Source organism: Haliotis cracherodii, unplaced genomic scaffold (assembly GCF_022045235.1).
Source record: "Haliotis cracherodii isolate W230 unplaced genomic scaffold, xgHalCrac1.p SCAF_16, whole genome shotgun sequence".
NCBI lineage: Eukaryota > Metazoa > Mollusca > Gastropoda > Lepetellida > Haliotidae > Haliotis > Haliotis cracherodii.
The window spans coordinates 22,076,867-22,090,778 of record NW_027266271.1 but is presented as its reverse complement, the minus strand read 5'-3'; the positions used below and the strand labels follow the sequence as shown (position 1 = coordinate 22,090,778).

Here is a 13,912-nt window from a genome sequence, read left to right as displayed (position 1 = left end):
GCACTTTGACTATTATACGTCAACATAACGTTATCGCAATCAAAATACATCTAGCGCTGGTCAAATTGTTCCATCCGTAAAAAATATACTGTGTTTGCACTCAGTTGTACCAAAGTGCTACACTTTTGATTCTTATCATTTTAGCTATATATAGTAAACATGGTAAAAGCTGCACCTAAAATAATACGATACTGGAATATGTTATTCCTGGATATATAATCATTTCAGATACAATTTCTTCCGACCATTGCATAAAATTTCTTGGAAGTTGTATCATTGGCTAGTTCTTGACCGAATCACCAGTAGATTGGGAGAATACGTGTGTACAGCTGATTGCTATTACAGGCTTAGTTTACGAGAAAATACAGAAGGTAATCATAAACTTCTGCTGATAAAACAATGCCTTGGGGAGCAGGAAATGCAATTTCGGTGTTGAATCACCATGTCTAGTGATGTTTTATATCAAATTTCATATATTTATTGACCAAGTTTGTTATACCGGTTCATTCACCTGAATTTGCTGATGGGATACAATGTATCTCTTTTACTGAGAGCATAACACTCGATAAATCTTTTTTTACACTATGAATCATAAACAACTACTATTTTAATCTGTTTCCAAACCCAGAAACGTGCATCATAGTTGGTGTTAGGTAGGCAGAGCATGTACTGTTGTGTTGGTCATCTAGTCCCTACTACTCACTCCGGGGCGGACGGGGAGCCTAGTGGTTAAAGCATTTGTCGTCATGCCCGACATGGGTACAATGTGTGAAGCCCATTTCTGGTGTCCCCTGCAGTGATATTCCTGGAATATTGCAAAAAACGGCGTAAAACCATACTCACTCACTACAACTGACTCCACCTCCGTTAAACCTCTGATTGTCTATAACACTCCTCAATTATTTGAACCCCAAAGGTAGCTTTGTAGCGAGGGATCACTGTATTTGATTATTATTTTAAGACAAAAAGGATGAATGTAAGTTTTTATTTTAGATTTGAGATTGTTTTAAAATGAGTTCTTTGATGTTTCTTTATTGGCAATTTGACTCCAGACTGTAAACACTATCTGTAAATGCATCTCTGTTTCTGAAATTGGCAAACAGTACGTAAGGAAAGAATGCCCAATATCATAGTTGTTTGCTGAAATGAAGTTCAGCTTTGCTCATTCCAATGCAATATATTTAAAGCCTTGTCTGTCTGCTTGTAGCTGCCAAGGTAAGCTTGGAATAAACCCAGGTAATTTGTGTGTTTATGACCTGAATAATATAATCTTGACAGGAGATCCTTGCTAAACACACAACATCTTTGTGGGCCTGAAATCAAACACAGTGTGGGCGATATTTATTTGAAAAGTAAATGGTTGGCAAGTTATTATGGGGTTTGACTTGTTTCATCTCTGAAATTTTTAATGCATTTCTTACTCTCGGTTTGGGAGTATTGATATGTTTGAAAATGATATATTCAAAGTGTATATCCTGTAAAATTTTGGAAATAAACAACATGATCAAGGACACTGTTGAAAGATTAAGGTGACATATCAATTTCGGCTACTCATTTATTAACGGTCTGTGTTGTAATAACAGTGTTCAAAATTGGAGATGAAAGTCATGAGGTCATATGTCCTAATGTTGACAGTAATATTTTTAGCTGCTCTTTAGATCAAAGTGTTATTGCAAAGGTGTTTACAAAGAGGCCTCTCTTAATTCCTAAAAATGTGTATGACAGATAAAACTGTGGATGACAGATTTTGTCACTATTTTCTGGAAACATAAAGATAGAGTACTGAATTCAAAACTACCAAGTTTCAGGAAATCAAATGCAATTTTTCAAAATTGGACTTCAGGAAATGGATGAAACACTACAAGTTGTTATCCATGAGCCAGTCTTCACAATAGCAATATTGGGATTATGATGAGGTAGTGAAAAAGTAAATATTTTCGTCCATTTCGCCATACTTGACACTGCCAACTGTAAATCATCAGTATTCCAGGTCTTTGAATATCCTGTCTATGAAAAATATGGGTTACGCACTACAGATACGAGCGCATACAAGTATCGTGATATGTATTGGATCGTGAGCAAGGTATCGTGATACGTATCGGATCGCACAGTTGGTGTATTGTCCCAGCCCTACTGAGTACATACCCAGGCCCATCAGCTGGCGGTCGACATACCAATACTGTAAGACTTTAATGTATGTTTAAGACTCTAGTTATAGCCCCATGACCTGGGTAGATACTCTCATCCTAATGTCAGTGCCTGCTAGATTACCAACCCATTCTATAATAATGGGACCAATTTCATGTCACGGTTTATCCTAGGCCTTCTTAGAGCCTACACCTTTACTTAGTTGGCCAGTGGTCTTTAATAAAATCTCCACAGTCAAGCAATTAGCAAGTTAGGTTTACTTTGTTGTCACACCAAGATGGGAGGTCAGTGATGTTGACTGGACATGTTGACCGTTGGGATTGAGATGGGCTGTAGAGGAAAGTGTGTAGAGTGTGGGGGGTGTTTCACTGTGGTATGGGGCTTTGTGAATGACACTGACACAGTCGCTACATTCTCCGAGGTACTGGGAATTACAGTCTTGGTCTCCTGTGCAAACTCAAGCTGTGAAGAGGACTGGAGATTGTCTGACATGCATTCTATGAAATTCCAAAAGGTGGTGAACTTTGTGGTGGGTCTGCTTGTAGGAGAGTTTGTGGGCAAAAGAAGCTGGGTACTATAATCCATGCCCAAACTACTGCTCCAAGGACGAACCCATCTTGTGTCATCTTTTTCAATAGGTTTTAGCATTAATATATGAACTGGAACCAGCTGAACTTACCCCACATTTTACTAGACATAGGCTTCAGACTAGTGCCTAAACTTACAGAATGTGATCTCCCTCTCGCTCTGTCTTCATCAAGTAATAGTCGGTATGTTAATATGCAACATTACTAAAATCTACTGAAAAATATATGAAAGACAAGTCTCAGCGTTAAAAATATATTTAAAAAAGTCTCAGCGTTAGAAATTGGCACTAGTCCTGTAGTCCTTGCCAAACTCCACAATAGTTAAGGTATCATAAGCAATGATAAGGACTAGTAGAAATTTGCCTTTTTAAAGGGATTTCCGTTATGTTATACTAGTGAGCGATTACGGTTTTACGCCGCTTTTAGCAATATTCCAGCAATATTAGGCGGGGGACACCAGAAATGGGCTTCACACATTGTACCCATGTCGGGAATCGAACCCGGGTCTTCCGCGTGACAAGCGAACGCTTTAACCACTAGGCTACCCGACCGCCCCATATCTTATAGTAAGGACAAGTGGACTAAAGTGTTAGTTTCTACCGCTGAAGTCTGGTGGAATGGTGGTGCTGCTGCTAGTACATTTGATTTTGATGCCTCGTCAGATGTTATTTCTTTATGATGATAACATTAATCAGATTCAAAATGTAGAAAGAGATTTATGAATCCTTGGTATGACTTAATCTTACCCTGTGTGTTTGAAGGCATGGTTTACTCAGTCTGAAAGGTAGCTGATATTTGTTGATGGATGATCATTTCTATTTATGTTTGTATCCTTAGGGTATACCAGAAAACTGCTGATGGCATGGTAAGCGCCAACTTGAAGAAAGATGGGGATAACCTCATATCTATTAAATATTAAGTTTTATGCTTGCCGTAAAAGGTGACTATGCTTGTCATAAGAGGCGACTAACAGGATCAGGTGGTCAGACTCGCTTACTTGGTTGATGTATGTCATCGTATCCCAATTGCATGGATTGATGCTCATGATGTCAATCACTGGATGGTCTGGTCCAGACTGGATTATTTACAGACAGTCGTAATATTGCTGTAATGTTGCTGAGTGCGGCGTTAAAGAACAAACAATCATTACCAGAGAGAAGGCTTGGATTTGTGACTACACCAACAAAGTGATGGAATTGTGTGTTCTTTGCACCTGATTTAATATAATTTTTGTATCACTCAGAGTTTAGACGTGTTTACAAATTGTGCTTTAAGCCTGCTGTTCCCAGAGAGAAGGCTCCGACCTGGGACTATGCTAGCAAGGTGTGGGAAGCTGTGTGGACTACAGTGACCAGTGTTGATCGTTGTAATCAGCTTTTGTCTAGGGATCAGTTTCTGGCACATCACTTGATCTCCGGATTAGTGGAACATTTGACATCCTTGGATTATGGGATGCAGACGATGCGGAGATCTCCCCAGGAGCGTATGGATTCACCAGCAGCACTTGGAGTTGTCATATTTAGACTTGACCTTAGAGTTTCTTGCGATGTTTCTTTCTGTAAATAGTGTGTGTTCCTGAAGCGGTGTTATTTCTTGGGGATTGAAGTGTTTTGTATTAAAATTGTTGAGGAGCGGTGTTAAAGGGCTCTTAGTGCAAATATTTCAGTGGTTGGTGCTCAGCGTAATTGTTTGGTCATGCTTCTGGTTGAAGCAAGTTGGATGACTTTCTTCAGGTACCTATGAGAACATTATCAGGTTTCTTTCTCCTTGTCACAAATTTTCTTTTCAAATTCTGAATAGATGATCAAATTAATTTATCAAGCTCTAGTCAATTTCTGTAAGTTCATTTTTTTCCAGATATAATTTGCATGACATATTTAATGTCAGTTTTTGTCTAAAATATTGAGTCTACAGTCCAGGAACTTGTCCTTTCTCATCATTTTAGCTTTTGCTCCTAATGGCATGGTGGTAAAAATGTTGACTTATCACAAGGAAGATCTTGGTTTGATTTCCACATGGGTAGTTTGGTAATATCTGGTGTCCCTTCACCATGTTCACCATGAAACAGAATATGGCTGAAGGCAACATAAAACTGTTCATCCCCTCACTCATTACATAGAGCTGTCATGAGAAAAGCTGAGATTGTTTTTACTAGACTTGGACTTGTAGCTACACCCACTGACTGAAATGATAAACCAGTGAGTTGGAACCTGTTCTATGAAGTACAAGGTGTGTTGACATGGTGGAAATGCATGGCATGTAGCCAGACACCTTGTTCCCTCGTCCAAACCTTGAGCCCATTGCTAACCTCACAGCAGCTGGACATGACCTAAGTTGTCAATGTCACAGTGGATGATTGATGAGCCAGTGTGGGACACACCCTTTGGTCAGGGGACTGCTGATGATGTATAGAACATTCTGCAAGTCTGTTTAGTCAAGGGACTGTCGCAGGTACTATGAGTATGAGACTTGTGGAACTTGTGAAATTGAAAGGATTTGTTTGTTTGTTGTTTTATGCTGCACTTAGCAATATACCAGAGATATCACTGCAGTCTGTACATAATCAAGTCTGGCCCAGAAAATCCTGTGATTGACATCATGAGTATTGATTTACACAACTGGGATAGGATGACATGCATCATCCAAGTCAGTGAGTCTGACCCCGATCCTGTTAGTCGCCTCAACAAGCATGGGTTGCTGAAGACCAATTTTAACCTGGATCTTCACGGGTTGAATTTAAAATGAAATCTGGTCAACATAATAAATCAAACCTCCTTAACAGTAAGGTTGATGGGGTAGCCATGTGGGTAAGCTAGAGCTGTTCACAACCTGGGTTCAGATCCCAAGATGGACTTGGTGTGTGAAGCAGTTCTTATCTCCACTGCAGTGTCATTGCAGGAATATTGATAAACATTACTAATGACACTACTGAATTAAACTCTCTTCATTTGCATGACAAAGTTTATTTGTACCCCACATCAGTGTGTGAAAGCAGGAAATGTTCTAAAGGTCCTTGTGGCAATGACTGTCAACTGTTAATATGGCATATGATGATGGCTGGTGATATGGAAGCTCATATCACTGCTAATTTACAATTAACAGCTTCTCATTAACTCATTGATCATCTTAATAGGATCAAGAAATTCAGGATAATATGATTAATTTGTTAGTTTTGGTCAGTATTGATAAATCTGGTCGATTCATTCATTTCCTTTTTCTGTGGTGTAAATAAGTGGATATTTTTATGTTGCTTATTCATACACCAGTAGACTGAGAAAGCATGGTATGTTGTCAATATTTTTTCCTTGCCCAACTTCCCCTTGAAGATTCAGTGTCAGAATACATCCCGAGGCCTCCTGCTAGCTGATGAGGATCTGGTGGTTGCAATTAACGTTTAACCTGGCAAATGAAGGGTCATTGCCAGTGTCTGAAATAATTTTACTGCCTACAAACCAGGCAGGTGGTGACTCATATAATATATGTAACTAGTCTACTTGAAAGTTACAGGCCCCATTTGTAACGACATGCCAGAGTAGATAATCATTATAATTTTTCACAGATATTCCTTACTCTGTGATTTAACATTTACAGCTTTATAATCTCAATGGTAGTGCTTGCTCTCAAGTAATTGAGTCACTGCCAGTGTCTGATTCAAACTTGTTAGTGTCAGTGGAGCAATGGAATGTTTAACTGACGTTCGGGCAGGTAGAATTTCACCTATCCTGACAGAAATGTCACCATCCACAATAGTCATCATAGTGGGAAGGCAGTTATTTTGTACACTGGTCGTTGCTCTCCAATAACATGGATTGTTTCTCATGCTATCAACCACTGGTGGCCACGATTAGACTGTTTACAGGCTGATGGCTATTGCTGATTTGGTGTAAAACAACATTCACTCTTTTCTTTGGATCATTGTACTCTGGTGGCATGGGATGTTGAAATATCAATCCCTGAGATATCATGCCACAGTTTAACATGGATACGTCACTCAGACAGAATGTACTGACTCCGAGCCAACCAGTTCTTGTTTTATTCCCTTAATGCCATGCGACAGGCAGGGTAACAAAAAGTACCATCTTTTAACGTCTCATTTTATGACTCAGGTGGGGATGAGGTTACGTGGTGTGATGTTGAAATGTCGACCCATACACCCTGAACAAACACACCCTGAACTCACACCCTTGACCCACACACCCTGCACCCAAACACCCTGAACTCAGCCCTCCCGGGCCCGCACACCCTGCCCCAATCCCCATGAACTCGATCTCCCTGAACTCACCACCCATGAACCCACACATCCTGAACTCACCTTCCATGAACCCACACATCCTGAACTCACCTTCCATGAACCCACACACCCTGAACTCACCTTCCATGAACCCACACACCCTGAACTCACCTTCCATGAACCCACACACCCTGAACTCACCTTCCATGAACCCACACACCCTGAACTCACCTTCCATGAACCCACAAACCCTGAACTCACCTTCCATGAACCCACACATCCTGAACTCACCTTCCATGAACCCACACATCCTGAACTCACCTTCCATGAACCCACACACCCTGAACTCACCTTCCATGAACCCACAAACCCTGAACTCACCTTCCATGAACCCACACATCCTGAACTCACCTTCCATGAACCCCCACACCCTGAACTAACCTTCCATGAACCCACACACCCTGAACTCACCTTCCATGAACCCACACACCCTGAACTCACCTTCCATGAACCCACACATCCTGAACTCACCTTCCATGAACCCACACACCCTGAACTCACCTTCCATGAACCCACACACCCTGAACTCACCTTCCATGAACCCACACACCCTGAACTCACCTTCCATGAACCCACACACCCTGAACTCACCTTCCATGAACCCAAGCACCCTGAACTCACCTTCCGTGAACCCACAAAACCCTGCACCCACCCCCCATTAACCTACACACCCTGAACTCACCCCTCCCTGTCCCGACCAGCCCTGCACCCACACACCCTGAACCCACACACCCTGAACTGACCCCTCCCGGTCCCGACCAGCCCTGCACCCACACCCCTTGAAACCACACACCCTGCACCCACCCCCCATGAACCCACACACCCTGAACTCACCCCTCCCGGTTCGCACCCCCTGCACTCACCCCCCATGAACTCTCTCTCCCTGAACCCACCCTAGCCACAGCTATGTGATTACACCTGTGTACAGTACGTTGACATACCTGGAAGTATGTGGGGTGGGAGTGAAATATGAACATGCTTTGGCAGGTGTCACTGGAATGCTGGGAATGTACAGGGAGGTTAGAGGTCAGGTGGCATGCAGTGAATTTGTCATTCAGCTGATATGAGCTTTTGTGATGGACTTTAATATTCATGGAAGGATGCTTGACAGATGTAGTTGATCAGCCCTTGAAGTATTGTGGACAGAGACTAGGAAATAGGATCAAGTTAATTGTTTCGGTGGTTGCAATTTTTAACAAGTAAGAAAATCTAAGTCCCAATTTTAAACAAGCTGTACAATTTCATTTTGGTGTAGATGATAGCTTTATTTATTCATATCAATTAATGTTCTTATTATTCATGAATATTAATTTAACTCCTTGGGTATTATATTCGACAAGATGTCCATGTGAATTGATGATTGCTTATTTTTAACATGAATCAGGTATATGACTGTTTGCATAACGTCAGTGTCATATGCCACAGCATTCATGTGTGGTATGCGATACAATGATCAGGTGTCATTTAGGAAGAGCTTACTGCCATTAGGACCATGTATTGCTGATGTGATGGGAAAGTTTACCTCACTCTTCATCACCTAAGTCCTTACTTCTAAGCTCAGGTGTTGCCTCTCCTTAAACCTTGAAACAAAAATGTCTGATGACTCCTACGCAGCTCAACAGTACGAAGTCTAGACTAACATTTAGTCTCTGAAATCTTATATTACACAATATCCTTCTTGACTCTAAAAATAAAAAAATTCCCTATGCTGATTTTGTGGAATAGAGCTAGCTTGAGCTGGCTAGACTTGCTTTTGTATGCATTTCTAGATTATTATTTTTTCATAAAATAAATATATTCCACGGTCATGGTGCAGGACTATAAGAAGTCGTAATGTCTTCTGTTCTAAACATAAAGAGACATTCTATGGCTCCATATTTTTAAATTCTATGTTAAAAGTCTTCACAAAAGTGTTTCATTTTAGAAACATAATGTTAGTAGAGCACAGGTGATGTGAATGGAATATCAGAGTTATCTCCCAACACACATCTTTGAGTTGATTCAATTGACAATGACTGATAGTGACAGCAATCTGCTTGTGTCAGAATCAAATGCTATGTTCAATATTTCATGTTGAGCAGGAGCAGAATAGTTGTCTAACACGTTATCAGTTGTCAGAGTAAACTTGTGGTTTATCAGATGGTTGCAGATTGTATTCTTTACTCGGGCTATCAACCATTGGCTTACCGATCTACATGACCTTAGTTAGAATTCACTGTGCAGAGTTGCGTCCCTTGGGCACGCCAGAAGCCTATGATTGTGGGTTCGAATCCCGGTTCGCCCTGATTATGTTTCTATGTTTGTCAGCACAATACCCGTGCTCGTGGGTTTCACCAAAGTGGTAAACGTCTGAGACCTGCATTACTTCAGGCTTTCCTCCTACATTAAGCTGACACCTACTATCCATTGCATGGCTGGAATACTTGGTAAACATCTAAGACCTGCATCACAGGCCTTCCTCCCACACCATGATATAACTAGGATACTGTTAAAAGCGGTGTTAAACCCAACTCACTCGCTCACTCACTCTTTCACTAACTTACAAGCCATCAGCCGTGCAGTCCAAATATGGAATCTCGTGCTTCTGTATAGATCTAACAGACATGTGTCAAGTGTAGGATTTCACAGTTCATCAGCGGTTTAATTATGACACATATGATATTCATGTGTCCACGACATCTGGATCGTGACGCGATGAGTGGTCTTATCCTATTTCCTTTCTAATTATATGAACTGCAATGTTCCTATCATGTCGTTATCATCAGTAGATGTTGACCTGGCTCCTCTTACTATCAGTATAGTTGACCGGGAAGTTGGCTTAAAAAATCAGACGTTTTCATGAGGATATTTACCGTTACACTGTTAGATAAAGTCTGTTTTTTAAATGGTAGGTTACTGTTTCAATGCTCCTGTTCATGTTTTATCATGTTTATTGAGATTTATTAATTGACGTGTTTGGACTTCTTTGGGTTCATAGAGTATTATACTCATTGTCTTTTGCGTCTTTTGAGTTGTTGTAATCATTACTGTTAGTCGAAATATTCAGTGTTTACATTCTGGTCTTATAAATTTTCTGGCTTTTATGAATATTCTTAGATTTATTTTGGGGGTGAGGGGGTGGGTGGGGTTAGTGATTTACGATCCAGACTTGGTTACCCTTTTCGCAAACACCTGGTGTCATCACTGATTTTCTGTGATCCATTCATATCAATATTTCACCACTACTTTACCATGGAATCTGTTTCCACAGATAATCAAGACTGATCATTCTCTGGTTTTGACGATGCTTTTTCACATGGTGTTGATATAATTTGCTCAATACAAATGGAATAAACTGGTAATGATGATATCATTGCTTAATCATATCAAATCCATATTTCAATCTGTCATTTTTTGGTGTTGTCAAAATCTATCAAATAGTTACGAGGTTGTTTTTGTTGTGTGTAGAATAAGCAATAAGGGTGATTTTTGCAGTCACATGGAAGTAGATTGTTGTAATACATACATACATGAGATCTGCACTGTTGCACTGCATTATGCTATCTGAAGTATATATTAATCAAGTTAATGTGAAAATGTCTGCCTTTATTAACCCTTATTGGGCAGTGGAATAGCAGGGATGGAAAGTAACTAAAAAACCAAACAACCCCACAGGGCTAATGGAGTTATTTTTTCTGTTCGCCCTGCAAAAGTTTACTAATCCTTATAAGATAAGAAAACTTGCAAAATTTCAATCTCTAATGTACCATAAAGAAATACAAATATTAAGAAACAGTCTATATATGGATTTAGTGAAATTAAGTACAATATTCATTACAAGAAAGGTTTGAAATGTGCTAAATATCTAGTGAGGAATTGAAAGGATGATAGATAATTTACAGTATGTGTCAAGAAACTTACAGCTTACGAATGAGTAGAATTATTATTTTCTTAGCCTGAGGTACTTTCCGCTAGCCTTGGGCCTTCAGGTGATCGTAATTTCTTTCTCGGGGAAGATTAATGGTAAAAGCGTCAGCTTGTCAAACCGTAGACCCGGGTTTGATTCCCCCATGTGGGAACTGTCTGTGAAGCCCATTTCGGGGGATATGGCTGGGATATGCTCAGATATTGCTAAAAGTGGTGTAAAACTATATTTACTCGCTCACTCATTTGAACTTATTTACATTATTGCAAAAACTTACAAAGTTGTGTTTGTTGCAGGCCCGTACAAGAAAGTCTGACACTGACTCGTCTATGGCCGCTCTGACATGATGGGGCAGTACATCAGTGTTCACTCCTCTGAGAAAACCGATAACCACCTCCGAGAAAGACAATCAACTGACATGCTCAACTCCACCATGTGACCTTGCCTGCCAGTGATTGGAACTTCCGCACTGTGTCTGTGAATACCCCACTATGTAAAGTTGTATGGAATGGACCTTTTACACTGAAGCAATTGTTATCAAATGGCACCCAATCATTGTGTTTTAATGTTTCTGTCCACTTGAACACTTGTTAGGAAATCACTAGTTTAGTATTACCGTGATTCCTTTGAAATGATGTCATCAGCATTATGTGATTAAACATGGCCGCTACAGGTGCTGTCACGTCGTCATCAGACAGGAAGGACGTTTTGGAGGCGAGTCGTACAAGAAGTGGGAGTTTGAAACGTGAAAATATTGAAAATCAGCCTCCAGAAGATCTATCAAAAACTGAATTTGAGGAAGGTGGAAACCAATTACGTGGATTTCGTTCCAAAGTCAGCAAGATGAAAGAAATGTTTCAGGCTAGTATGTCAGGGGACAAAGCATCTTCAAAACCCGAGATCAAACTGACGAAGCCTCACAGTGCTCCGTCGTCAACGAGCAACTCTTGGCAGCGGGACACCAAACCTACGCCTCTTGGTGATTTGGATAAATCACCAGAGATCAAACGAAAGCGAGTATCGGATGTTATATCGCCAACCTCAAAATCTGCAGAAATATCCCCCTCAGATAACCTCCTAGAAGCAACCAATCATGTACAGCGATTTAACTACACAAGAAATATGTTTGCTCGTATGGAGCAGGAAAATAAAATTGCACAAGAACGTGAACGTAATATTCGGATTCGACGACCGTCACCGAATCGTCTTGGTCGTTCTCACACACCCCCTACTCTGTCACCTGTCAGTACATCGCCATCTAGCCCAGAACGACACAAAACCATGAGCCCAGAACGACACAAACCTCTCAGCCCAGAACCGAGAAAGTCGTTCGATTACGACCCAATGGGTCGAACTTCATCATCATCAAGTACCACTGAACTTGATTCAAAGATCCTTAACTTGGACAACAGTATAAGCAAACAAAAATTGTGTGGTTCTTTAGAAATGTTAAAAGGTGATTCCCTCAGAGACAGTGATAGCTTATCATCAATTCATGGGAGTTCGAATTCAGGCCCTAGTTTTCAGCCTGACATCACAGATGCACAAGTGTCTTCCACAGTGTCACAGTCGTATCATAAACCTCCACCATCGTATTCATCGTCAACGCGCGGTGCTTTATGGCTCAAGAGATATGAAACCAGGGACAATGCAAACATTCCAGATAGAGACAGAACGTCTCAGCTCAATGGAGAGAACGACAAGAAGAAAAGCTGGCTAGAAGACAGAGAGGAACGTAAAGATCGCTCCAACAGCGATCCCGAAAGAACAAGTGTCACTGGTTGGACTCGACCAAGTCGTTCCCACTTCAGATCTAAACATGGCAGTGATGTTTCTGATTATGCTGCACAGTCATCCTGTAAGGCAGAATCATACGATCAGGACTCAAGTCTTTCAAATTCACATTCCAGTGCTAATGAACAAAATGATTCAGAAGCTCCTGCGGTCATGATGCGGGCCAAGAAAGAGGACAGTGTGTCAAAAAGTAATCGGCTAAGTAAAGAAGATATTCAGAAAGCCATAGAAAAGGCCGACTCCTATCTCCAAAACAGAGATGATGAACCATCGGGGAAAAGAAGATCATGGGATCTAAATCAAAGACGGGATGACTTTTCACGTGGGAAGAGGCAATCGTGGGATGTTGATAAACAACAAGAAGATGTTCGTGAGGTTCGAGTCCGTTCATCATCTTTAAACGAGGACAGTAGTAGAGACCAGACTTCATCACTCGATGAAAATACAGGTGATGGTAGCTCTAGTTCTGTGCCTGAAGCTGTTATCAGTAATGCTTTTGTACATCTGTCCAATTCAGGATCATCTCTAAATGACAGTGAGCCTGAGCTCACCAGATCCTCCTCGTCAATATCCTCATCCTCTCGGCCCACCCCCATTCCAAGACGGTCAGCTCCTCCACCCCCTGACAAGCCCCCAAATGCTACCCTGAACTCAAAGAGGCCTATTATTCCACCTCCACCGGCACCAAAGCCTAAATCACCTGAGGATTTTATGGCAGAGAACACAGAGACTATTGTCCAGTCAACTACTTCTACTGTATCGTCATCAGTTGAGCAGCATCTACCGACCCCGGACTGGGACCGACGGAGTGACAGTACAGATGACCTTGATGAAGCGACTGGAGAAGTAGAGTTTGTTTCCCCGGAGGACCACATCTATGTCAACCAAACGTAGGTTCAGCATTTATTATCAGTCATGATTTTGTGTTTGATTCTGTGTTGATGAGATGGTGAAGCATCAATGTTATAACCTTAATGTCAAGAGTGAAAGATTTGGGGGTGCCCAGATTCAGATAATATATAGCAGCAAACTTCCGGGACACAATCCCCTTCCCTCCAATTTCTGATACTGCTGACTACAGAGCAGATAGAACATGAGGCCAGCCTTTTTTCTTTTATTGGGGGGTTACAGATTTTTTATCGTCACAATGTGGCTGTAATATTGCCGATGTGACGTAAAGCATAAACT

The 13,912-nt window shown here is 41.1% G+C and overlaps 1 protein-coding gene across 5 annotated transcripts in view; it reads left to right on the top strand.

Annotated features, from left to right (window-relative positions):
- Positions 1 to 13,912, top strand: part of LOC139463935 (neurabin-1-like) — a 118,530-nt gene that overhangs the window by 31,415 nt on the left and 73,203 nt on the right. For 4 of the 5 annotated variants that reach the window (XM_071245385.1, XM_071245386.1, XM_071245387.1 and 1 more), the window contains exon 2: positions 11,227 to 13,614. In XM_071245385.1, coding sequence (XP_071101486.1) covers positions 11,591 to 13,614 — 2,024 coding nt within the window. In that variant the 5' untranslated portion in view covers positions 11,227 to 11,590. Of the gene's footprint in view, positions 1 to 8,204; positions 8,226 to 11,226; positions 13,615 to 13,912 lie in introns of those variants that run through there. The other variant, XM_071245384.1, reaches the window with a different exon arrangement.